The sequence below is a fragment of the Pristis pectinata genome, chromosome 1 (assembly GCF_009764475.1).
Source record: "Pristis pectinata isolate sPriPec2 chromosome 1, sPriPec2.1.pri, whole genome shotgun sequence".
Classification (NCBI taxonomy): Eukaryota; Metazoa; Chordata; class Chondrichthyes; order Rhinopristiformes; family Pristidae; genus Pristis; species Pristis pectinata.
Genome location: NC_067405.1, coordinates 1890627 through 1918059, shown reverse-complemented (window position 1 = coordinate 1918059; position 27433 = coordinate 1890627). Strand labels below are relative to the sequence as shown.

The 27433-nt window shown below is 50.2% G+C and overlaps 1 protein-coding gene across 5 annotated transcripts in view; it reads left to right on the top strand.

Moving 5' to 3' along the window:
- The window catches only part of tns1b (tensin 1b), a 290940-nt gene that overhangs the window by 27086 nt on the left and 236421 nt on the right, over positions 1-27433 (top strand). For all 5 annotated transcript variants that reach the window (XM_052014032.1, XM_052014038.1, XM_052014015.1 and 2 more), the window contains exon 2: positions 7657-7771. In XM_052014032.1, the coding sequence (XP_051869992.1) occupies positions 7657-7771 (115 nt within the window). The remainder of the gene's footprint in view (positions 1-7656; positions 7772-27433) is intronic.

Genomic DNA, 27433 nt, shown 5'->3' with positions numbered 1-27433 from the left:
TAGCCCGTGCACCTCATTGTCTACCTGCACTGCAGTCTCTCTGTAACTGCAACACTATATTCTGCATTCTGTTTTCCTTTTTACTACCTCGATGTACTTGTGTATGGAATGATCTGTCTGGATGGCACGCAGACAAAAGCTTTTCGCTGTATCTTGGTATGTGTGACCATAATAAACCAATTACAATGACCATTTCTTCTCCACCTGTCCTGCTGCCCTCAGGGATCTGTGGACCTGCTCTCCAAGGTCCCTCTGCCCTCTCCATATGGACAGGCACGGTAGTGTAGCGGTTAGCGTAACGCTTTTACAGTGCCAGCGACCCGGGTTCAATTCCGGCCGCTGTCTGTAAGGAGTTTGTATGTCCTGCCCGTGTCTGTGTGGGTTTCGTCCGGGTGCTCTGGTTTCTACCCACATTCCAAAGGTGTATGGGTTGGGAAATTGTGGGCGTGCTATGTTGGCGCCGGAAGCGTGGCGACACTTGCGGGCTGCCCCCAGAACACTCTACGCAAAAGGTGCATTTCACTGTGTGTTTCGATGTACATGTGACCAATAAAGATATCTTATCTTATACCCCACCATCTACCGTATTACCTGACCTTGACTATCCTCCCCAAATGCATCACCTCACACTTGTCTGGACTGTATCCCATTTCCCACTTCTGTGCCAACCCAACCAGCCCTCTGACATCATCCTGCAGTCCGGAACGTTCTTCATCACTGTCAGACACATGGGCAGTTTTAGAGTCATATAGTTATACAGCACAGAAACAGGCCCTTTGGCCCAACTTGTACGTGACGACCAAGTTGCCTACCTGAGCTGGTTCCATTTGCTCGCATTTGGACCATATCCCTCCAAACCTTTCCTATCCATGGACCTGTCCAAGTGTCTTTTAAATGTTGTTAATGTACCTGCCTCACCCACTTCCTCTGGCAGCTCGTTCCATATACTGACCACCCTCTGTGTGGAAAATGCCTCAGATCCCCTTTAAATCTTTCCCCTCTCACCTTAAACCTGTGCCTCCTAGTTTTAGACTCCCCTACCCTGGGGAAAAGCCTGTGACCATCCACTTTATCTGTGCCCCTCATGATTTAATAAACCTCGGTAAGGTCACCCCTCAGCCTCCTTCGCTCCAGGGAAACAGTCCCAGCCTGTCCAGTCTCTCATAGAGTCACAGAGTCATACAGCACAGAAACAGGCCCTTCGGCCCAACTCATCCATGCTGACTGTGTTGCCCAGCGAGCTAATCCCCCATCTGCCCATGTTTGGCCCACAGCCCACTCCCCTATCTATGGACTTATCTAGATGGCTTTTAAATGCTGCTGATGTGCCCGCCTCAACCACTGTTTCTGGCAGCTCGTTCCAAATACGCACCACCCTTTGTGTGAAGAAGCTGCCCCTGATGTCCCTTTTAAATGTGTCACCTCTGATCTCTTGTTTTTAGCACCCCCTCCCTGGGAAAGAGACTGTGTGCTTTCACCATGTCTCTGCCCCTCATGATCTTATACACCTCGATCAGGTCACCCCTCAATCTCCTACGTTCTCTCTCCTCATAACTCAAGCCCTCCAGTCCCGGCAACATCCTTGTGAATCTTTTTGGTTTAATTGGGAAAACCTCACACGCAGTCTCCCTCTGACGACGAGGAGGTCTGTACTCTGCAGGAATGTGATTGTCCCATTTATTCAACCCATCTGGCCAACTTTCCATTTTATCATCCCAGCTATAAATGGTTTCTTAACCAGCACATCTGTAATTGTTTCTAAATGCCGCAGAAAGCCTTTAAGTTGGCAGTACGTGTGGGAGTGAAATTAAAAGGGAAACTCGGAATGAAAAAGTCAGGTAACATCAAAAAAAATCTGAAGGTGTTTCATGTGGATAAAGAGCATGGGGATAATGGAATCAGACAGATACAGATGCTGCAAATCTGAAATAAAAAGAATCCCTTTCACTGGCACCAACTTTACACAATCATTTTTTACACGTTTTACACGATTGTACAATTGTCCGCTGTTTAAGAAAGATGGGAGGCAGCATAAAGGAAATTACAGACCTATTAGTCTGACATCGGTGGTGGGAAAGTTATTAGAATCGATCCTCAAGGATGAGGTTATGGAATACCTAGAGCTGCAAGGCAAGGTAGGTCCAAGCCAACATGGTTTCATAAAAAAAACATAGAAAAACTACAGCACAACTCAGGCCCTTCGGCCCACAAAGCTGTGCCGAACATGTCCCTACCCTAGAAATTACTAGGCTTACCCATGGCCCTCTATTTTTCTCAGCTCCATGTACCTATCCAACAGTCTCTTAAAAGACCCTATCGTATCCGCCTCCACCACCGTTGCCGGCAGCCCATTCCACACACTCACCACTCTCTGAGTAAAAAACTTACTCCTGACATCTCCTCTATACCTACTCCCCAGCACCTTAAACCTATGTCCTTTTGTGGCCACCATTTCAGCCCTGGGGAAAAGCCTCTGACTATCTACCCGATCAATACTTTTCCTCTATGAGGTTCCCACCATCCTCCGTCGCTCCAAGGAGAAAAGGCCGAGTTCCCTCAACCTGCTTTCATAAGGCATGCTCCGCATTCCAGGCAGCATCCTTGTAAATCTCCTCTGCACCCTCTCTATGGCTTCCACATCCTTCCTTTAGTGAGGCGACCAGAACTGAGCACAGTGCTCCAAGTGGGGTCTGACCAGGGTCCTATATAGCTGCAACAATACCTCTCGGCTCCTAAATTCAATTCCCCGATTGATGAAGGACAATACACCATATGCCTTCTTAACCACAGAGTCAACCTGCACAGCCGCTTTGAGTGTCCTATGGACTCGGACCCCGAGATCCCTCTGATCCTCCACACTGCCAAGAGTCCTACCATTAATACTATATTCTGCCATCATATTTGACCTACCAAAATGAACCACTTCACATTTATCTGGGTTGAACTGCATCTGCCACTTCTCAGCCCAACTTTGCATCCTATCTATGTCCCTCTGTAACCTCTGACAGCCCTCCAAACTATCCACAACACCCCCAACCTTCCTGTCATCCGCAAACTTACTAACCCACCCCTCTACTTCCTCATCCAGGTCATTTATAAAAATCACAAAGAGCAAGGGTCTCAGTACAGACCCCTGAGGTACACCACTGGTCACCAACCTCCATGCAGAATATGACCCTTCAACAACCACTCTTTGCCTTCTGTGGGCCAGCCAGTTCTGGATCCACACTGCAATGTCCCCTTGGATCCCATGCCTCCTTACTTTCTCAATAAGCCTTGCATGGGGTACCTTATCAAACGCCTTGCTGAAATCCATATACACTACATCTACTGCTCTCCCTTCATCGATGTGTTTAGTCACATCCTCAAAAAATTCAATCAGGCTCGTAAGGCAGGACCTGCCCTTGACAAAACCATGCTCACTATTCCTAATCATATTATACCTCTCCAAATCTCCATAAATCCTGCCTCTCAGGATCTTTTCCATTAGCTTACCAACCACTGAGGTGAGACTCACTGGTCTATAATTTCCTGGGCTATCCCTACTCCCTTTCTTGAATAAGGGAACAACATCCGCAACCCTCCAATCTTCTGGAACCTCTCCCGTCTCCATCGACGATACAAAGATCATAGTCAGAGGCTCCGCAATCTCCTCCCTCACCTCCCACAGCAGCCTGGGGTACATCTCATCCGGTCCCGGCGACTTATCCAACTTGATGCTTTCCAAAAGTTTCAGCACCTCCTCTTTCCTAATATCTACAAGCTTTTCAGCCTGCTACAAGTTCCCACTACAATCCCCCAGATCTTTTTCCATAGTGAATACTGACGTAAAGTATTCATTAAGTACCTCCGCTATTTCTTCCGGATCCATACACACTTTCCCACTGCTGCACTTGGTAGGCCCTATTCTTTTGCATCTTATCCTCTTGCTCTTCACATACTTCTAGAATGCCTTTGGGTTTTCCTTAATCCTGCCCGCCAAGGCCTTCTCATGTTCCCTTCTGGCTCTCCTAATCTCCTTCTTAAGGTCCTTCCTATTAGCTTTATACTCTTCCAGATCTCTAACATTACCCAGCTCTCTGTACCTTTTGTAAGCTTTTCTATTCCTTTTGACTAGATTTATTATAGCCTTTGTACACCACGGTTCCTGTATCCTCTCATGACTCCCCTATCTCATTGGAACATGACTATGCAGAACTCCACACAAATATCCCCTGAATATTTGCCACATTTCTTCTGTACTTTTCCCTGAGAACATCTGTTCCCAATTTAATCTTCCAATTTCCTGCCTGAGAGCCTCATAATTCCCTTTACTCCAAGTAAACGCCTTTCTAGTCTGTCTGTTCCTATCCCTCTCCAGTGCTAACGTAAAGGAGATAGAATTATGATCACTGTCATTTCCCTTTCGTGAAGGGAAGATCCTGCCTGACCAACCTATTGGAGTTTTTTGAGGAAATCTCAGGTAGGGTGGATAAGGGAGAGCTAGTAGATGTTGTGTATTTAGACTTTCAAAAGGCCTTCGACAAGGTGCCGCACAAGAGACTGTTTAATAAGATGAGAAGTCATGGAATTACAGGTAGGACAACAGAACGGGTGGAGCATTGGCTGGTTGGCAGGAAGCAAAGGGTGGGAATAAACAGATCCTGTTCTGGTTGGCTACCAGTTACTAGTGGTGTGCCGCAGGGGTCGGTGTTGGGGTCGCTTCTTTTTACCCTGTACATTAACGACTTGGATGATGGAGTAAATTGTTTTGTGGCTAAGTTTGCAGATGACACCAAGATAGGTGGAGGAGTAGGGAGTATTGAGGAGACAGGAAGGTTACAGAGAGACCTAGATAGTTTAGGAGAATGGGCAAGGAAGTGGCAGATGAGATTCAATGTTGAGAAATGTGCCGTTGTACACTTTGGAAACAGAAATAAACAGGCAGATTATTATCTAGAAGGAGAGAAAATTCAAAGTACAGAAGTCCAAAGGGACTTGGGGGTACTCGTGCAGGATACCCTAAAGGTTAGACACCAGGTCGGATCGGTGGTAAAGAAAGCGAATGCTATGTTGGCATTCATTTCGAGAGGTATAGTGTATAAAAGTAAGGAAGTGTTGATGAGGCTCTACAGGGCACTAGTGAGGCCTCATTTGGAATACTGTGCACAGTTTTGGGCCCCATGTCTTAGGAAGGATGTACTGATGTTGGAGAGGGTTCAGAGGAGATTTACGAGGATGATTCCTGGAATGGAAGGGCTTACATATGATGAGTGTTTGTCGGCTCTTGGACTGTACTCACTGGAGTACAGAAGAATGAGAGGGGACCTCATAGCGACATTTAAAATGTTGAAAGGACTGGACAGAGTAGATGTGGCCAAGCTGTTTCCCTTGGTGGGTGAGTCAAGGACCAGAGGGCACAATCTTAGAATTAGAGGGTACAGGTTTAAAACAGAGACGAGGAGAAATGTCTTTAGCCAGAGGGTAGTGAATTTATGGAATTCCTTGCCAGGTACAGCAGTGGAGGCCAGATCATTGGAGATAGGTATATATCTAATTAGTCAAGGTATCAAGGGATATGGGGATAAGGCTGGAAATTGGGGTTAGAATAGTTTTTTCTGCACATGGAGCAGACATCCCCCCACCCCCCCCATTTCTCAGTTCTTTTTTCTTTTTCCCCTTTCTTAGGAGCAGACTCGATGGGCCGAATTGCCTACTTCTGCTCCCTTGTCTTGTGTGATCTTGTGAATTAACACCTTTAACTTCTGGTACCTCTCTCCCTAAGTCCCTTTTCTCTCTCCTCCTGATCTCACCGGGCCCCCATCACACTCTCTTTCCCCTCACCCACACACCCCTCCCACCGATTCCTCTCCAGTGTCTGCTGTCTCTCTCGTGTCTCTACCCCTCATGCCTGTTCTAATTGTGGACGGGTGATAGTGTGAGAGAGGTCATAGTATAAACACACACCAGTGTAACGGGGGTGAATATCTGAAATAGGTCAGAGTGACTGTAAAGCAGGACCTGCTGAGAAGACAGGAGCTCCAAGCCCACAGCTCCCAGCTATCTTGGCGATACATCCTCCCGCACTGCATCCTGTGCGGACTCCATCCCACTCTCCCACTTCCTCTGTTTCTTGTAGATGGACTCATGACCTCACGGTCTACCTTGATATGACCCTGCACCTTATTGTCTGCCTGCACTGCACTTGCTCTGTAGCTGTAACACTTTACATTCTGTTATTGTTTTACCCTGTACTACCTCAATGCACTGTGTAATGAATTGACCTGTACGATCGGTATGCAAGTCGTTTATCACTGTACCTCGGTACATGTGACCATAATAGACCAATACCAATATTGGCGCTGATGGTGAGATGTTCCATACAGTTGCCTCTGAAGTGCGAGTGTAAAACAGGGAGAGGGTGTAAATTGGAATAAATACAGAAAATGCTGGAAACACTCAGTGAGTCGGGCAGCGTCTATGGTGAAAGAAACAGGTCTAATGTTTCAGGTCAAAGGTTCTTTTTCAGAACTGAGAAAGAGAGAAAGCAGGTTCTTGACACAAAACATCGACAATTCCTTTCTCTCCACAGATGCTGCTCGACCCGCTGAGCTCCTCCAGAATTTTGCAGTCTCTTGTGTCTCCAAGAGGTTAAAGAAGTTGTTTTTAAGGTAGCGGAGAGGGATGGGTAGAACAAAGAAGTATCTGTGGTGGGGTGAGACCATGTTCCCTTTGTCCTAACCATCGTGCCTGACATGTCAGCTTTCCAATGTTTTAAAGATATTAAGATATGTATTTATTAGTCACGTGTACATCGAAACACACAGTGAAATGCACCTTTTGCGTAGAGTGTTCTGGGGGCAGCCCGCAAGTGTCGCCACGCTTCCGGCACCAACATAGCGTGCCCACAACTTCCTAACCTGTACGTCTTTGGAATGTGGGAGGAAACCAGAGCACCTGGAGGAAACCCACACAGACACGGGGAGGACTTACAAACTCCTTACAGACAGCGGCTGGAATTGAACCCGGGTCGCTGGCGCTGTAATAGCGTTATACTAACCGCTACACTACCGTGTCGAGCAACTGCTTTTGGGACCAAATAGTAACCTGTGTGGAGTCAGGGGCCTGAGGAATAGTGTCAGTGGATACTTCATACCTTTCATTGGATAGGAAGGTGACGATGTTGATGCTGTGCCCAGGGAGGGCTGTGAAATATTGGCAATTGGTTGATTATTGTCATGCTGTTTAACTCTCTGACTATGACATGTACTGAAATACAGAGGAAAGCTTTGCTGTTCATACAGATCATGCCATACATCGAGGTGGTAAAAGAGAACAGAACGCAGAAATAAACAGAGAAAGGAGTATTGAAGGGCCTATTATCTTTAGAAGTGGGTAGATTGCCAGGACCAGGTGAAATGTTCACCAGGCTGTGAAAGGAAGAGGAGGGAAATTCTGGAGTCCCCTCATCACTTGCTACCCCTGCACGTTGGCCCACAGTGACTTGTGTACAAGGACCCGCTCCCCATCACTTTGAACATCAACACTACCCGATCTCTCACCATTCAATGAACACTATGATCTGTGTGGTGCACAGGGTGATGACCTTGCATTTTACCGTGTTACCTTCTGTCTGCATGTCCCACCCACTCACCCAGTACCTTGATTCTCTCTCAGCCCGACGATCATGAATCTTCAAGCTGCCACACCTTCCTCCCGAAGACGTACAACAAGCTGAAGGCGTGCGTGGCATGTGAGCAGATGATCACCACGGACGGGAGTGTTTGTCGCGGTGAGTCCACCATCGTTTCATTCACTTCCACGCCTGTGATCCCAGAGAAATGTCCGCCCCTCATTCCCTGAATGTCCCTCTGCCCCAGGTGTCTGTGTCCTTCTCCCACTGTGTGACTCACCTGTACCTGTGTGTGACCCTCTGTCCCCTCCCTCTGCCCCTCTCTCTCTGTGACTCTCTGCATCTCCATGTCTACAGGTCCCTCTCCTCTGTATCTGGTTCCCTTCCTCTGGGGTTCTCTCAATGCCTCTGTACGTGTGTGCGTCCCTCTCCTCTGCATCTGTCTCTCATTATATGTGTGTGTGTGTGTGTGTTTGTGAGACTGTGTGCGTGAGTGGGTGTGCGTGTGTGTGAGAGACTCTGTGTGTGTTTGTGCGTGTGTGTATACGTGTGTGTGTTTGTGTGACTGTGAGACTGTGTGCGTGAGTGGGTGTGCGTGTGTGTGAGAGACTCTGTGTGTATGTGTGTGTCCCTCTGTGTGTGTGTGTTTTCCTGTGTGTATGCATGTGCATGTGTGTGTCCATGTGTGTGTGTGTGTGTGTGTGTCTGTCCCTCTGTGTGTACGTGTGTGTACGTGTGTGTGTGTCTGTCCCTGTGTGTGTGTGTGTGTGTGTGTGTGTGTGTCCCTCTGTGTGTATGTGTGTGTGTGTGTGTGTGTCTGTCCCTGTGTGTGTGTGTGTGTGTGTCTGTCCCTCTGTGTGTACGTGTGTGTGTGTGTGTGTGTGTGTGTGTGTGTGTGTGTCTGTCCCTGTGTGTGTGTGTGTGTGTGTCTGTCCCTCTGTGTGTACGTGTGTGTGTGTGTGTGTGTGTGTGTGTGTGTGTCCCTCTCTGTGTGTCTCTGTATTTCTGAGCAGCCTTGCTGCTACAGTGGGCAGTTCCCTGTCACATGTGGGGGTGTACAGGAAACTCCAGTGATGGCGAAGGTGTTCTGCTGCTCCGTGACCCCCGGGATGTGCCTGAGGGCTGGTGCGATACCCTGGGGAGGAGCAGACCTGGTCAGAGCCACACCTTCTGACCTCCTGCTCCCCTCAACCCCTGCCCCCTGCCCCCTGCCCCCTGCCCAGTCTCTGGTGTCTGGGTGAGGTGTGGACAGAGGGTGGGGTCAATGGAATTGAGTGGTCACTGGGACATTGGGGAACTGTGACCTGAAGCAGCAGCGAGAAGAGCGACCAGTCTGTCCGCAGGAGATGACCAGCGACGTCCTGTCCTGTCACTGCACAGGTAATGTCCACTTCCAACGGTTTACCTTGGCCTTTGAACCACCTCCATGCACTGAACCACTGAACCGATGTGAATTTGGTCAAAACGTGATCCTGCACTGCCTCCCTGTGGCCACTCCCAAAAAAGTTCAGGCCTCGACAAACTGGATCAGGGGGAGGTTGTTTCCCAGGCTGACGGGTCTTGGACCAAGGGTCACAGGCTCAGGATGAGGTGTCAGCCGTTTGAGACTGAGATGATGAGGAAATTGTTTCCCTGAGGAGGGACAGAGAGTTCAGTGAAGATTCACCGGCCTGGTTCCGGGGAGGGAGGGTTGCCGTACGAGGAGAGGTACAAGCGTGAAAGGACACCCAGTGATGACACAGGTAGACAGGGTGGTGAAGAAGGTGTTTGGCATGCTGGCTTCATCGGTCGGGGCACTGAGCACAGGAGCTGGGATGTCCCGTTACAGCTGTACAGGACGTTGGTGAGACCGCACTTGGAGTGTTGTGCGCAGTTCTGGTTGCCCAGCTACAGGAAGGGTGACACCAAACTGGAGAGGGGGCGGAAGGGATTCACCAGGATGTTACTGGGACTGGAGGGCTGGAGTTATCAGGACAGACCGGACAGGCCGGGACTGTTTCCCTGGAACATAGGAGAGTGAGGGGTGACCTTGCAGAGGTTTATAAAATTATGAGGGGCACAGATAAGGTGGACGGTCACAGTCCATTCCCCAGGGCAGGGGAGGCTAAAACTAGAGGGAATAGGTTAATGGTGAGAGGGGAAAGATTTAAAGGGACCTGAGGGGCAAGTTTTTCACCCAGAGGGTGGTGGGTGTGTGGAACGAGCTGCCAGAGGAAGTGGGTGAGGCAGGGACAATAACAACATTTAAAAGACATTTGGACAAGTATGTGGGTAGGAAAGGTTTAGAGGGACATGGGCCAAACACGGACAAATGGGACTAACTTGGATGGGCATCTTGGTCGGCACAGACGAGTTGGGGCAAAGGGTCTGTTTCCGTGCTGTGTGACTCTCTGACTTTATGAGATCAGTGACACATGGAAAATCCCTCAGTGGCTGGACACAGGGAGATGTACCCCAGCTGAGGGTCAGAGTCTCAGGATAAGGGGTCAGTGGGTCAGGACTGAGATGGGGAGAGATTTCTTCACTCAGAGGGTGGTGAACCTTTGGCATTCTCTTCCCCTGGAGGCTGTGGAGGCTCAGTCACTGAGTTCACTCAAAACAGAGGTGGAACGAGCTCTGGATGTTAAGGGAGTTGACAGATGTGGGGCCAGTGCAGGAAACTAGTGCTGAGGGAGAAGAGCAGACGTGTCATGGAGTTGTAGAATCATACGTCACAGAAACAGGCCATTTGTTCCATCAGAACTGTATCCTTCTATGCACTGCCTATTTAAGCGTCCATCTAAATGCCTCTAAAACGTAGTGGGTGTATCTGACTCCTCTGGCAGTGAGTTCCAGACATGAACCACTCTCCGTGTAGAAAAACTTACCCCTCAGATCCCCTTCAAAACTCCTTCCTCTCACCTTTAAATCTCTGCCCTCTTGTTTCAGATACCCTGACTGTGGGGAAAAGATTCTGACTGTCCACCCTATCTATTCCTCTTATAATCTCAGGTCACTCCTCACCCCTCACCCCTCAGGCTCAGTTCTCCGGTTTCCTCCCACATTCCAAAGACGTATGGGTTAGGAAGTTGTGGGCATGCTGTGTTGGCGCTGGAAGCGTGGCGACACTTGCGGGCTGCCCCCAGAACACTTTGGATGCCTCATTCTGCCCCCAGAAATCTTTTGTCTGGATGGCACGCAGACAAAAGATTTCACTATATCTCGGTGCATGTGACCATAATAAACCAATTCCGACAATTCCAGTTCCAACCTCCCCACAACAGACTTCAGAGGAATGAGACGAGAACTTCTGGGTCACCATCTTCCATTTTCTTCTCGTGTAATGGAACAACAGTGAGAATTTTCTGATCTGAGAGACAACTTCCTGATTCAAGTGACTGTTGTAATAAGGTTGGCACAATGGCGCTGCGGGTAGAGCCGCTGTCTCCTGGCTCCAGAGTCCCAGGTTCGATCCCAGTCTCCGGTGCTGTCTGTGTGGGGTTTGCACGTTCTCCCTGTGACCGTGTGGATTTCCCCCTGGGTGCTCCGGTTTCCTCCCACACCCGAAAGACATGCAGCTCAGTAGGTTAATTGGCCGCTGTAAATTGCCCCTAGTGTGTGGGTGAGGGGTAGAATCTTGGGGAATGTAGGAGAGGTTACAGGGCTACAGGGAGATGAGGAGGTGGAGTGAGCCTTAAGGGATTGGACCTGATGGGCCAAATAGCCTCCTTCTGCATTGCTATAAGGCAAAATCCCGGAGGGGTGGTGTTGGAGACTGTTGCTGTTCTGTCTCTGAGATCTTCTGCTGCTGAAGTGTGATGGTGGTGCTGGGGATGTGTGGGGGGGGGGGGGGGGCGGCCACAGTCTCGCTGCTCTGGAATATCTTCAGCAGAGGGCAGCGGGGGTGTCCGCACATCCAGCACCGCCGGCAGAGCAGCACCCTGCCGGTACCGCGGGGTCGGGTGGGAGTTGCCTGGTGCAGGGCTCGAACCCGCAGCCCGTGTCCGAGGCGAGCGCGCCTCAGGCAGGGGGGCAAACTGCCCGTTAATTGGACAGAGAATCGGGATCACTGGTACAAAGCACAAAGTGCTGGAGGAACATCTGTGTAGGGAAGTGGACAGGGTTGAGACCCTTCATCTGGACTGAAAGATAGAGGGTAGACAGTCAGTGTAAGGAGGTGAGGGGAAGGGTGGAGCAGGAGCTGGCAGGCGAGAGGTGGATCCAGGTGAGGGGGGGTGATCGGCAGCCGGAGGAGGGGAGGGTGGGGACAGTGACAGACGCTGGGAGGTGGAGGTGACGCAGGGCTGCAGATGGTGGCATCTGACAGGAGAGGAAGGTGGGGCATGGAACCTAATAAGGGAGGTGGGGAGGGCAGGTGGGGAGAGTGGGGGGGGTACCCAGTGGGAGGGGTGTGTGGGTGATGGGCAGGTGGGAACAGTGGGGGGGGGGGACCCAGTGGGAGGGGTGTGTGGTGATGGGCAGGTGGGAAGTGGGGGGGGTACCCAGTGGGAGGGGTGTGTGGTGATGGGCAGGTGGTAGTTAGTTGAACACGGGAAGTTAGTGAACATCGAATCCATTCTCAAAGCCAAACCCAGAGCCGACTGCTTCAACTCTGAGGAAGGGCCAGGAGGGGGCAGCAGACTCACAGGGACCAGGGACCACCAGACAGCAGTGGGACTGGAATTGGAATTGGTTTATTATTGTCACTTGTACCGAGGTCCAGTGAAACACTTGTCTTGCACACCAATCGTACAGATCAATTCATTATACAGTGCATTGAGGTAGTACAGGGTAAAACGATACAGAATGTAGTGTCACAGCTGTAGGGAAACTGCAGTGCAGGTAGAAAATAAGGTTCAAGGTCACAACAAGGTAGATTGTGAGGTTAAGGGTCCACCTTATCGTACTAGGGGACCGTTCAGTAGTCTTATAACAGCAGGATAGCAGCTGTCCTTGAGCCTGGTGGTACGTGCTTTCAGGCTTTTGTATCTTCTGTCTGATGGGAGGGGGGAGCAGAGAGAATGTCCGGGGTGGGTGGGGTCTTTGATTATGTTGGCTGCTTTACCGAGGCAGTGAGAAGTGTAGACAGAGTCCATGGAGGGGAGGTTGGTTTCTGTGATGTGCTGGGCTGTGTCCACGACTCTCTGCAGCTTCTTGCGGTCACGGGCAGAGCACTTGCCGTACCAAGCCGTGATGCATCCGGATAGGATGCTTTCTATGGTGCATCAATAAAAGTTGGTGAGGGTCGACGTGGGCATGCTAAACTTCTTTAGCCTCCTGAGGAAGTAGAGGTGCTGGTGAGCTTTCTTGGCCATGGCATCTATGTGGTTGGACCAGGACAGGCTGTTGGTGATGTTCACTCCTGGGAACTTGATGCTCTCAACCCTCTCGACCTCAGCACCATTGATATAGACAGGTGCATGTACACCGCCCCCTTTCCTGACGTCAATGCCCAGCTCTTTTGTTTTCCTGATATTGAGGGAAAGGTTGTTGTCATGACACCATTCCACTAAGCTCTCTATCTCCTTCCTGTACTCCTACTTATTGCTGTTTGAGATACGGCCTACAACGGTGGTATCATCTGCAAACTTGTAGATGGAGTTAGAGCAGAATCTGGCCGCACAGTCGTGAGTGTATAGGGAGTAGAGTAGAGGGCTGAGGACGCAGCCTTGTGGGGCACCAGTGTTGCGAATAATCGTGCTGGAGGTATTGCTGCCTGTCCGCACTGATTGCGGTCTGTTGGTCAGGAAGTCAAGGGTCCAGTTGCAGAGGGAGGTGTTGAGTCCCAGGTCTCAGAGTTTGGTGATAAGTTTGCTTGGAATTATTCTATTGAAGGCAGAGCTGTAGTCAATAAACAATAGTCTAACTTAGGTGTCTTTACTATCCAGATGCTCCAGAGCTGAGTGTAGGGTCAGGGAGATGGTGTCTGCTGTAGACCTGTTTCGGCGGTAGGCAAATTGCAGTGGGTCCAGGTTGTCTGGTAGGCTGGAGTTGATGTGTGCTGTGACCAGCCTCTCAAAGCACTTCATAGTGGTGGATGTCAGAGTCACCGGTCTCTAGTCATTGAGGCATGTTACCTTGTTTTTCTTAGGTATCAGGATGATAGTGGTCCTCTTAAAGCAGGTGGGAACCTCAGATTGAAGCAGGGAGAGGTTAAATATGTCTGCAAATACTTCTGCCAGCTGATCAGCACAAGATCTGAGGACACGGCCAGGGACATCATCAGGGCCAGATGCTTTCCTCGGGTTCACTCTCTGGAAGACTGATCTTACGTCCTCAACGGTGACCATGGGTTCAGTTGCATTGGAGGCTGTCGGGGTGGGTGGTGACAATCCACTCCCCTTCTGTTCAAAACGTGCATGGAATGCGTTAAGCACATCGGAAGGGATGCGCTGTTGTTGACGATGCAGCCCGACTTCATTTTGTATCCTGTTATAGCGTGTAAGCCCTGCCACATCTGACGGCTGGTCTGGGACTCGATTTTGGACTGGCATTGCCTTTTGTCATCACTGACAGCTTTACGGAGGTCGTATCTCAATTTCTTGTAAAGGTCAGGGTCACCTGATTTGAATGCAGCAGTCCTCGACCTCAGTAGGGAGTGGATCTCCTGGTTCATCCATGGTTTCTGGTTTGGGAACACCTGAATTGTCCTCTTTGGTACACAGTCCTCAACACACTTGCTGATAAGTCTGTGATGGTGGTGACATACTCATCAAGGCTGGCAGCTGAGTCTTTGAACATGGACCGGTCCACTGTCTCAAAGCAGTCGTGTAGAAGCTCATCTGTATCCTCAGACCAGCACTGCATGACTCTCTGTACCGGATCGTCCCGTTTCAGTTTCTGTTTGTATACAGGGAGGGGGACCACAGCCTAGTGGTCTGATTTCCCAAAGTGAGGATGAGGTGTGACTTGGAAGGCATCTTTGATGGTTGTATAGCAATGGTCAGGGGTGTTTGGGCCCCTGGTGGGACAGGAGACGTGCTGATAGTATTTCGGTAACACACTCTTGGAGTTGGCCTGGCTGAAAGCCAATGACTGTGGAGCTAAATATTTATGAACCCGGAACCTACTTCACTGCATGGGACATTCAGAATGTAAATTGCCTTGTTAGTATGAAGGTAATTTATTCAAAGGGTAAAAGGTGACACAGAAATATTGTTGCAAAAACTGGCTACACCGTCCCACCACACACTCCCGGGGGTTAAACAACAGGGTGAAGCTCCTTCTACACCGTCCCACCACACACTCCCGGGGTCAGACACAGAGTGAAGCTCCTTCTACACCGTCCCATCACACACTCCCGGGGTCAGACACGGTGAAGCTCCTTCTACACCGTCCCATCACACACTCCCGGGGTCAGACACAGAGTGAAGCTCCTTCTACACCGTCCCACCACACACTCCCAGGTCAGACACAGAGTAAAGCTCCCTCTACACGGTCCCATCACACACTCCCGGGGTCAGACACAGAGTGAAGCTCCCTCTACACCGTCCCATCACACCCCCCCCGGGGTCAGACACAGAGTGAAGCTCCCTCTACACTGTCCCATCACACACTCCAGGGGTCAGACACAAAGTGAAGCTCCCTCTACACGGTCCCGTCACACACTCCCGGGGTCAGACACAGAGTGAAGCTCCCTCTACACTGTCCCATCACACACTCCCGGGTCAGACACAGAGTGAAGCTCCCTCTCTACTGTCAAGAACAACACAACACATGGAAATAGGAGCAGGAGCAGGCTACCTGTCCCACCATTCAGTACAATCATAGCTGATCGATGCCGGCCTCAACTCCTCTCTGTGCCAGTTCCCCAGAACCCTCAATTCATCGACCTACCAAACATTTATCCACCTCCACAAGTATATCCAATGACCCGGCCTCCACCTCCCTCAGGGGCAGAGATTTCCAGCGATGCACCCCCTCTGAGACATTTCTACACACCTCAGATTTAAATGACTGGCCCCTGGTTTTGTAACCATGTCCCCTTGTCTGTACCTCCCCCACTGGTGGAAACGTCCCAACATCTCCCCTGTCAAACCCCCTCAGGGTCTTGTATGTGTGAATAAGGTCACCCCTCATTCTTCTAAACCCCAAGGAATACAGACCCAAACTGTTCAGCCTCTCCCGGTAGGACAACCCTCCCTTCCCAGGGATTACTCTGGGGAGTCTCCATCCGACTGCCCCCAATGTTACTGGATCCTTACTTAGGTAAGGGGACCAAACCTGTGCTCAGTATTCCAGGTGTGGCCTCACCAACACCTGTACAACGGGAACACAGCCTCCCTGTTCTTAAACCCCACCCCCCTTCACGGTAAAGGCCAACATGTCGTTTGCCTTGTTAACTACTCTGTGGAGCTGCTCGCTAACTTTTCTGTGATCCACGCACTAGAACAGCGCCATCCCTCACTTGCAGTCTCTCTCCATTTAGATGATAATCCGCCATCTGAGTCCCCTCACCGAAGGTTATGACCTCACACTTCCCCACATCACACTCCATTTGCCAGTCTTTCCCCACCCACTCACTCGATCTGTATCCTGCTGCAGATTCACGGTATCCTTATCACAACCTGCCCTTCCGCCTACTCCACGTATCAGCAGCAAGTCTGGGAACATGACACACTATTCCTTCTCCAGGTCATTGATGTAAATAGTGAACAACCATGGGCCAGGGACTGATCCCTAGGATACTCAACGAGTTACCTCCTTCCAGTCTGGAAAGGACCCATTTATTCCAAATCTGTTCCCTACGTGACAGCCGGTTTTCAATCCGTTGTAACCCACTTCCTCCGATACAGTGGGCTTTGAATTTATGCACCAGCCTCAAACGTAGCACCTTGTCAAATGCCTTTTGGAAATCTAAATACACTACATCTGCAGGGTCCCCTCTATTGACGCTCCCTGTCACATCCTCAAAGGATTTGAGCAAATTTGTCAAATATGATTTACCTTTCATAAAACCATGTTGACTGGGGTTGATTATATTCAACTTTCCTAAATATTAGCTATTCCCTCTTTGTCGCATCTCGCCAACAATGGCTTTAGCTGTTACACTAACTGACCTGTACTTCCCCACCTTCTGCTCTTCCTCTCCTTTGGACAAAGGAGTCACATTGGCTGTTTTCCAATCCCTGGTACCCTCCCAGACTTCAGTGAGTGATTTCAACCAATGGTCTCTCTCTCTGCAGCCACTTCTGTTGAAACCCCAGTCTGCAGTTTATCGAGTCCTGGTGACTTGTCCACCTTTAGCCCCTGAGTTTCTCCAGTACCGTATCCCATGTCATTGGGAGTTTTGAAAGTTCTACCATGTCATTTGAAATTAACCATTCTGATATCTTTGGGATATGAGCAATGTCTTAGATAGCCACGTGAATGATGGAGAAATGGAGGGCTATGTGGGAAGGAAGGGTTAGATAGATATTAGAACAGGATAAAATGTCGGCACAACGTCGTTCTTCGGCCCTGTACTGTGCTGTAATGTTCTATGTTCTATGTTCTTCCACAGTGAAGACTGATGCAAAATATTTATTCAACATATCTGCCTGTTTTTGGTTTGCTGTCATTAATTCACCAGCCTCATTCTCTCGAGGCTCCACATTTACATTAGCCGCCCTCCTCCGACTTGTATCCACAGAAACTTTTCCCGTTTTTATACTACATGTAAGTTTCCTCTCAGAATTTACTTTCTCCCTTCTTACGAGCTGTTTAGATTCTTCTGCAGTGTCTTAAAAACTTCCCAGTCCTCTGGTCTACCACCAGCCCTTTGAATCCCCTAGGGCAGACAGTCAGGATCTTTTTTCCCAGAGCGGAAATGCCAAATACTCAAGGGCAAAGGTTGAAGGTGAGAGGGGGAGTGTTGAAAAGAGATTTAGGAGGCAGGTTTTATACACAGAGAGAGAGGTGGGTGCCTGGAATGGGCTGCCAGGGGAGGTGGTGGAGGCAGATACGATAGTGACGTTTATGAGGCATTTAGTCGGGCACATGAACAGGCAGAGAGTAGAGGGATATAGACCGTGTGCAGGCAGCAGGGATTAGCTTAGATTGGCATCATGGTCAGCATTGACATTGTGGACCTGTGCTGTACTGTTATATCGCACAGAAACAGGCCCTTTGGCCCAACTGATCCATGCCGACCAAGATGCCCATCCAAGCTACGCCCACTCGCCCACATTTGGCCCATAACCTTTCCTAGCCACGTACATGTCCAAGTGTCTTTGTTCTGTTCTCCTGCTGCTGAGAAAATATGAAACAGTAGGACGTGGTTACAAGATTAGGGGCCCGTCATTTAAAACTGAGGTGGACAGGAATTCCTTCTTGTAGATGCTGGTGAACCTCTGGAATTCTCTGTCCCATTGGGACATGGAGGCTGGATCATTGGGGGTTGTTAACTAGTTGAAAGATTGAGGAACTGAGGGTTATTGGGAACTGGCACAGAGGAGGAGATGAGGCCTGGGACAGATCAGCCGTGGTCACATTGAATGGTGCGGCAGGACTGAGGGGCCAAGTGGCCTCCTCCTGCTCCTGTTATCTTATGTCCTTAGTTCCTTTGACCCTGAAGGAATTTGATGCCCCTGCTGAAGGGTTACTGTGCCCCTTGTTATATTCTGAAGGACAGATGACTGTGTCTCTGACCCACTGCAATGTGCTGCAATGTTACACCCAAGGAGGACAGAGGGAGCACAGGCACCTTCTTGCACTGCTGGCTTCCCTGAAGTTCAGGCATTCAGAGTTCTGCCAGACATTTCCCGGCTACCTCCAGCCGGGAGCTCCCGGCTGATCGCTGGAGAGTCTCGGCAGCCTCTTGTACAAAGGACATGCCTCCTGTGGGCTCTGATCTTCACCGTGTCCATGTCCACTGCGTGCAGTTCTGGTCACCACACTATGGGAAGGATGAGTCAGCATTGGAGAGGGTACAGAGGAGAGTCACCTGGATGTTGCCTGGGAGGGAGGGTTTCCGTTATGAGGAGGGACTGGTTAGGCTGGGTTTGTTTTCCTTGGAGTGGAGGAGGATGAGGGAGGACCAAATAGAGGTATGTAAAATTATGAGGGGCATAGATGAGGTAGATAGTGAGAAACCTTTCTCCATGGTCGTTGGTTAAGACCAGAGGACATAGTTTAATATGAAAGATGGGAGGTTCAGAGGGGATCTGAGGAAGAAATTTTTCCTCCAGAGGGGGTTAGAACGAGGATTGCACTGCCTGAGGGGGTGGTGGAGGCCGAGACACTCACAATGTTTAATTAGTATCTTGATGAGCATTTGAATTTCCAAGGAATCGTGGGCTACATCAAGTGCTGGTGAAAGGGAATAGTGTAGATGGTGTTTGGCGGTCAGCATGGATGTGGTGGGCCAAAGGGCCTGTTACTGTGCTGTACGACTCTAGGACTCTATCCCCCGATCTCCTGGGAGCACTTTCCCAACTGCCTCCCATCACTGGAACACCTACTCATTCAGTAGCAACGCTCCACAGGAGCTGGAGGAGTCTTTTCTTGCCTTGCCTCCCCTGTAAAAGTTGGCTGTGTCCAGCAAATGCAAGAACTTGCAACACATCGGTAGGGAACCCTGTACTGACGCTGATCTATCAGCTTCAGCGTGAAGTTACACAGGGAAACCCAACAACACTGTTCTGTCAGGTTTGCAAGTGGAGCTATTGCTGTTCATAAACAGTTTTAGTTCTGAAGATTCACAGCTCTCTGAGTGAAAAAAAACTCTCATCTCATTCCTTAACATCTCACATCATATCCTAAGAACTTAATCCATAACTCTGCTTTCACGATCCAGGGGTGACATCCAACTATGGATATGGATATGGGTCAAAAGTATGCAAATAGGATGAGCTTAGGTAAATTGGTTTATTATTGTCACATGTACTGAGGTGCAGTGAAAAACTTGTCTTGCATCTGTTCATACAGATCAATTCATAACACAGTGCATTGAGGTAGTACAAGGTAAAACAATAACAGAATGCAGAATAAAGTGTTAACAGTTACAGAGAAAGTGCAGTGCAGGCAGACAATAGGGTGCAAGATAAGATAAGATTTCTTTATTGGTCACATGTACATTGAAACACACAGTGAAATGCATCTTTTGCGTAGAGTGTTCTGGGGGCAGCCCACAAGTGTCACCACGATTCCAGTGCCAACACAGCATGCCCACAAGGTCATAATGAGGTAGATTATGAAATCAAGAGTCGATCTCATTGTACTAGGGAACCGATCAATAGTCTTATAACAGCAGGATAGAAGCTGTCCTTGAGTCTGGTGGTACGTGCTTTCAGGCTTTTGTATCTTCTGCCCAATGGGAGGGGGGAGAAGAGAGAATGTCTGGGGTAGGAGGGGTCTTTGATTATGTTGGCTGCTTCACCAAGGCAGTGAGAGGTATAGACAGAGTCCATGGAGGGGAGGCTGGTTTCCGTGATGTGCTGAGCTGTGTCCACAACTCTCTGCAGTTACTTGCAGTCCCGGGCAGACCAGTTGCTGTACCAAGCCGTGATGCATCTGGATAGGATGCTTTCTATGGTGCATTGATAAAAATTGGTGAGGGTCAAAGGGGACATGCTAACTTTCTTTAACCTCCTGAGGAACTAGAGGCGCTGGTGTCTTGGTCGGTATGGATGAATTGGGCCGAAGGGCCTGTTCCCTTGTTGTATGACTCAGTGACTGGGGAATCTGGTTTCCAGTATGTGCAGAGAGAACAAACTGAGGGCTAAACCATCTCAGTCATGGCGATGGGGCGACTGTGGACCAGACTGGGGAGTGGATCCTTTGCCGTTCCTCAGTGCTCCCTTGTTACAGTAATGTTTAAACTCAAGGATTTGAGAGCTGTAAAAACTCAGAATGTGTCCACTGTCCTTTGGCCTTTGGGGTTCACAGAAAGTCCAGGCTCCTTGGTTCGCAGTTAATGTGTAAACCTCCTGGCTGGTTTGACAATCGGTAATGTATTATGGATGGGTCTTCCAAGAAGCTGTCAGTGGGAAATGGTTTCTCACCATCCCTTGTACACTGCCAGTAACCCTGTCCTGTAAGTGTGCTCCCCTGGTTCTGAGTAATTAATAACTCTCAGTAACTAATGATTGAACCAGTAACAGGGTCACTCTCCCTGCAGTGGATGACTTGCCGTGTGAGGCTGACTCCCCACAGAGCAGGGTCTCAAGAGTTGGTGCCTTCACCACACACGAGGTAGGCCTGACGCTGCAGCAAAGGAGTCCATCCAGCCTCCTCACTGCATGGCACTGCCCTCACACTTGACCAACTGCCTTCTGCAGCTCCAGGTATCTAAGCTCCACACGCAGTCCTCTGTCTGGTGGTTAAACCACTTCTTGGAAACAACAATTAGCTTAGAACATGGAACAGTACAGCACAGGAACAGGCCCTTTGGTTCCACAGTGTCTGTGCCGAACACAATGCTGAATTAAACTAAATCCCTTCTGCCTGCACATGATCTGTATCCCTCCATCCCTGCACATTCATGTGTCTGTCTAACAGCCTCTTAAACACCTCTGTCATATCTGCCTCCACCCCCACCCCTGGCAGCCCATTCCAGGCACCACCGCTCTCTATGTGTAAAAAACTTGCCCCACACACCTCCTTTAAACTTTCCCTCTCCCACCTTAAATGCATGTCCTCTAGTATCTGACATTTCTACCCTGGGGAACAGACTCTGACTGTCTACTCTATCTGTGCCTCTCATAATTTTATAAACCTCTATCAGGTCTCCCCTCAGCAAACAACCCAACTTTGTCCAACCTCTCCTTATAGCTAATACTCTCTAATCCTGGCAGCATCCTGGTGAGCCTCTTCTGCCCCCTCTCCACAGCCTCCACATCCTTCCTGTAATGGGGCGACCAGAACTTCACACAACACTCCGAATGTGCCCGAGCCAAAGTTTTATACAGCTGCAGCGTGACTTCCCGACTTTTATACTCAATGCCCTGACCGATGAAAGCAGCAATGCTGTACGCCTTCTTCACCACCCTGTCTACTTTTGTGGCCACTTGTACCACGAGATCCCTCTGTCCGTCAACACTGTATTCATCAGGAGTACATCAGAGAATTAGAACAACAATGAAGGGAGCCATTTGGCCCACTCAGGCCATTCTGGCTCCCAATAGACACTATCCCTCAGCCACGTTCCCCTGCCCCTTCCCCACAGTCCTGCTGAGTATCTCCAGCACTTCTCCATTTTTGCCTTAACCTTGTCCCCACCGGTCCCTGACCCACTGCCCTATTTCCCTTTATTCCCCCTCTGTAACCCCCTCCTGATCTTGTCCACCTCTCTCCAATCTCCTCCCAACTTTCTCTGCCCCAAGGAGAACCACCCTGGCTTGGAGTCATTGGTGTGGAAAAAGCCCCTTCAGCCCACCAAGTCCGTGCTGACCATAGAGCACCCATCTACACTGATCCCATTTTATTCTCCCCACATTCCCATCAACATCCCCCAGATTCTACCCCCCACCAACACACCAGGGGCAATTTACAATTAACCTACCAACCTGCATGTTTTTGGGATGTGGGAGGAAACCGGAGCACCCGGGGGAAACCCACGCGGTCACAGAGAGAACGTGCAAACTCCACACAGACAGCGCTAGAGGTCGGGATCGAACCCGAGTCTCTGGAGCTGTGAGGCAGGGACTCTATCCGCTGTACTAACCTCAGCTTCTCCAGTCCAACCCTGACCTGAAATCCCTCATCCCTGAAAACGTTCCAGTGAACCTTTACCACGTCTGCTCTGAGACCTTCATGTCTGAATGTGTTCCGACTGGAAGTGGACATGGTCCTCCAGCTGTTCCCACAGAACATCACCTAACAGTGCCAACAATCCGGAAAACTGGAGCCTGTGGAGATGTTCATCAGTGAGGTTCTGGTGGGATGTGTTCCTGGAGTCACAGAGTGATAGAGCATAGAAACAGGCCCTTCGGCCTAACTCATCCATGCTGACCAAAGTGCCTTCCTGAGCTACTCCTGTCAGCCCATGTCCCTCTAAACCTTTCCTACCCACGTACCTGTCCAAATGCCTTTTAAATGTTGTAATTGTACTTGCCTCACCCACTTCCTTTGGCAGCTCATTCCATATACGGACCACCCTCTGGGTGAAAAACTTGCCCCTCAGGTCCCTTTAAATCTTTCCCCTCTCACCATTAATCTATTCCCTCTAGTTTTAGACTCCCCTACCCTGGGGAATGGACTGTGACCGTCCACCTTATCTGTGCCCCTCATAGTTTTATAAACCTCTATAAGGTCACCCTTCAGCCTCCTTTGCTCCAGGGAAAACAGTCCCAGCCTGTCCAGCCTCTCCTTATAACTCAAGCCCTCCGGTCCTGGCAACATCCTTGTGAACCTTTTCTGTGCCCTCTCCAGCTGATATCACATCCTTTCTGTAGGTGGTGACCAGAACTGCACACAGTACTTGATGTGTGGTCTCACCAACGTCTTGGACTCTGTCTTTACCTCTCGTTGTCTTGGTGAAGCAGCCAGCATAACCAAAGACCCCACCCACCCGGGACATTCTCTCTTCTCTCCTCTTCCGTCGGGTAGAAGATACAGGAACCTGAGGGCACGTCCCACCAGACTCAAGGACAGCTTCTACCCCACTGTGATAAGACTATTGAACGGTTCCCTTATACAATAGATGGACTCTGACCTCACGATCTACCTTGTAGTGACCTTGCACCTTATTGCACTGCACTTTCTCTGTAGCTGTGACGCTTTACTCTGTACTGTTATTGTTGTCACCTGTACTACATCAATGCACTCTGTACTAACTCAATGTAACTGCACTGTGTAATGAAGTGACCTGTACAATCGGAATGCAAGACAAGTTTTTCACTGTACTTCGGTACAAGTGACAATAATAAACCAATACCAATACCAACTGTACTGTGATGTCCCAACTCAATGTACTTAATGGCCCGTCCAATGCAGGCAAGTGTGCCATACGCCTGTTTCACCACCTGGTCTGCCTGTCTCACCACAGGCGTTTCTGAAGACCCCATGTGAGGAGGCTCTTTACAGAGGTCCCCAGCCCACCCTGAGTGACAAATGATGGCCAAACAAGAGCTGCAGTAACAGGGTGCTGCCAGTGTGTGTCAGCACTGAGGCAGCCCTGGGATGAGTGTCCCAGTGGGTGAAGGACGCCGGGAGGTGTCTCACCCTGGGGCGCGTGTCTCAGTGTGAGCTGGTCGCTCCCTCTCTGAGATCTCTGCAGCAGGCAAAGCACCTAAGATGTATGTTTGTCTTTCCCGTGACGTCTTCAGGTGAACAGCCACATTTTCAGCTGCTGTTTGGTTCACCTCAGCCTCTGCAGCCTGTGCTGAGGACTCAGTACTTCAGTGAGGAGAAGAGGTGAGTAGGTGGCAGCCTGTGGGTCCTGCACATGCCTGGTGCACCTTGTTGTTGGGAATGGAAGCCTTCCTTTGCCGAATAGCCAACCTGCTTCTTTTGTCACATGGGCAAAGGATGTCACTGGGACCAGAGGGCTTGAGTTATAAGGAGAGGCTGGGACTGTTTTCCCTGGAGCGAGCGAGCTGCCCGAGGAAGTGGTAGAGATGGGTGCAATTACAACGTTTGAAAGACACTTGGACAGGTACATGGATAGGGAAGGTTTAGAGGGATATGGGCCAAACACAGGCCAATGTAGGGCAGCATGGTAGTGTAGCGGTTAGTGTAACGCTATTATAGCGCCAGCGACCCAGGTTTAATTCCCACCGCTGTCTGTAAGGAGTTTGTACGTTCTCCCCGTGTCTGCGTGGGTTTCCCCCGGGTGCTCCGGTTTCCTCCCACATTCCAAAGATGTACGGGTTAGGAAGTTGTGGGCGTGCTATGTTGGCGCTGGAAACGTGGCGACACTTGCGGGCTGCCCCCAGAACACTCTATGCAAAAGATGCATTTCACTGTGTGTTTCGATGTACATGTGACTAATAAATAAATATCAAATATCAAAATGGGACCATCTCAGGTGGGCACCTTGTTAGGCAGGGACGGATTAGGCCGAAGGGCCTGTTTCCGTGCTGACTGTATGACTTTGTAAGACCAACAGTGAGAATCTCCTCAGATCCAGTGTCCTCTCATCTGGCTGGCATCATCTGTACCAACAGTGATCCATGTGCCAGCCTTCGCCAACAAGACAGCCGTTTATGCTGCCATGCAATCAGGGTCGTTAAGGCACGGAAGGAGGCCATGCAGCCCATCGTTGCCATGCCAGCCCCGGTAGGGAAACCCCACCAGTCCCATGTCCCCATTCTTTCCCCATAACCCTGAAAATGAGTGGACTGAGAAACCCTGGAGTTGCCACTGTCAGAAGCTCAGGGTGGTTCCAGAGTTGGGGACTGTCGAACCACAGGGCCCACAGCTGGAGGTGGATTGTTCAGTCAGTTCTCTGGCTGAGTGTGTCAGCCTGGTCTGAACACCCGACCGGGGCTGTGTAAACTACCGAGAAACACCAGCACAGATCATCAGAGCAGCTGCAGGCATGTCACAAGGAAGAAATCTGAACGAGTCTGCTGAGACTGGAACTAGGGGACATGGCCTCAAGATTCGGAGGAGTAGATTTAGGACGGAGATGAGGAGAAATTGCTTTTCCCAGAGAGCAGTGAATCTGTGGAATTCTCTGCTCTGGGAAGCGGTAGAGGCTACCTCATTAAATAGATTTAAGACACAGTTAGATAGATTTTTGCATAGTCGGGGAATTAAGGGTTATAGGGATAAGGCAGGTTGGTGGATCTGAGTCCACGGCCAGATCAGCCATGATCTTATTGAATGGCAGAGCAGTCTCGACGGGCCGGATGGCCTCCTCCTGTTCCTGTTTCTTATGTTGTTATGTTTCTGTGTTCTTATGATGGCAGAGGCAGGGGAATTAACAAGGAAATAGCAGGGACATTAAACAAACAGTTTGTGTATTTCCACTGTAGGGGAAATCCCAAAAACAGGGAGGAACTTTGAACAATTACTTTCACTTGAGCAAAAGTGAATGAGTTGTTGGAGGTCAATCACCCCTGTCCCAGGACATCGCTGCAGGAGTTTGTCAGGGCAGTGTCCTGGGCCCAACCGTCAGTGACCCTCCTTCCATCAGATGGTCAGTGGTGGGGATGGTCACTGATGTATTCCCAGCTCCTCAGCAACGGAAGCAGCCCCTGTCTGCAGGCAGCGAGACCTGGACAACATTCAGACATGCACTGATGAGTGGAGGTATCATTCACAGCACACGGGACAGGCAGTGACCATCTCCAACAAGAGAGAGTCGAATCACTTCCCCTTGACGTTCAATGGCATCATCACCACCAAATGGCCCCACCATTGACAGCCTGGATCTACCACTGACTGGATACAAGCGGACCAGACACACCTTGGCTCCAAGAATAGATCAGAGGCTGGGGATCCTGGTCTACCCATCCGGTGTGGCCTCCTCTACATCGGCGGGGCCAAGTGTAGGCGAGGTGACCGTTTTGCAGAGCACCTGTGCTCTGTCCACAACGGTCATCTCGTGATTCTGGTTACATGTCATTTTAACTCTCCTCCCCACCCCCACACCGACCTGTCTGTCGTCGACCTTCTCCATGGCTACGGAGAGGCCAAACGCAAACTGGAAGAACAACACCTCACATTCCACAGGGGTGGCCAACAGCCCAGTGGTGGGAACGTTGAATTCTCCAGTTTCAGGTCACCCACTCCCCCCCGGTGTTCCCCTCCCACACACACTCACCTGACCACCTCGTCTTCTTCTTCCTTTGTTCATCCCTCCCATCCCCTCCCCTCACCTGGATCCATCTGTCCATCATGCCCTCCCCATCTGGTCACCCCCATCACCTACCAGTCTCTGTCCCACTGCCCCTCGTATGGCTATACACTGGCAACCTTTCCTCTTCCTGCTCCTGACGCAGGGTTCCCAAGCTGAAGTGTTAACTTACGCCTTTTGCCTCCACAGTGCTGCTCACCCCGCTGAGGTCTCCCAGTGTTCTGTTTCTCTTCTAGCTTCTACCGCTGCAGTCTTTTCTCTTCATCCCACCCAGCTCCTCCCTCCACCGCCGGCGCACAGCGGCTGCAGTGTGCACCGTCTACACAACGCACCGCAGTTACTCACCCAGGTTCCCCCGACACCGCCTCCCAAACCCACCTGCTCTCCCACCAACGACAAGGGCAGCAGGGGCAGGGGAACACCACTACCCGCAGATTCCCCTCAAGTCACACAAGATCCCAACTTGGAAAACATCACTGTCCCTTCACCGTCGCTGGGTCCAAACCCTGGAACTCCCTCCCCAACAGCGCCGCGGGAGCACCGTCACCAGAAGGATTGCAGTGGGTCACCCCCACCTTCTGAAGGGCAGTTAGGGATGGGCACAGGTTTGGGAGGTGCTGTCGGAGTAGCCTAGGTGAGTAACTGCAGTGTGTTGTGTAGACGGTGCACACTGCAGCCCCTGTGCACCGGTCGTGGAGGTGGGGGGAGGTGTTTAGGGGGGTGGATGAGGTGCTAATCAAACTGCTTCATCCTGCACCTTGAGGGTCCCAAACCTTGGCCTCATTTTATGCCTCAACCAGTGTTGCTAGGATCTAGTTATTATCCCATTGCTGTTTGTGGGATCTTGCTGGGCATAATATTGGTCCAAGATTTTCTTACATTATAGCAACTGCTGTTCAAATGTCATGGAGTCATAGACTAATACAGCACAGAAACAGGCCTTTCGGCCCAACTCGTCCATGCCAACCAATGTATCTCCCTGGGCTAGTCCCATTTGCCAGTGTTTGGCCCAGATCCCTCTGAACCTTTCCTATCCATGCACCTGTCCAAATGTCTTTGTAACTGTACCCACCTCTACCACTTCCTCTGGCAGCTCGTTCCATACACCGACCACCCTG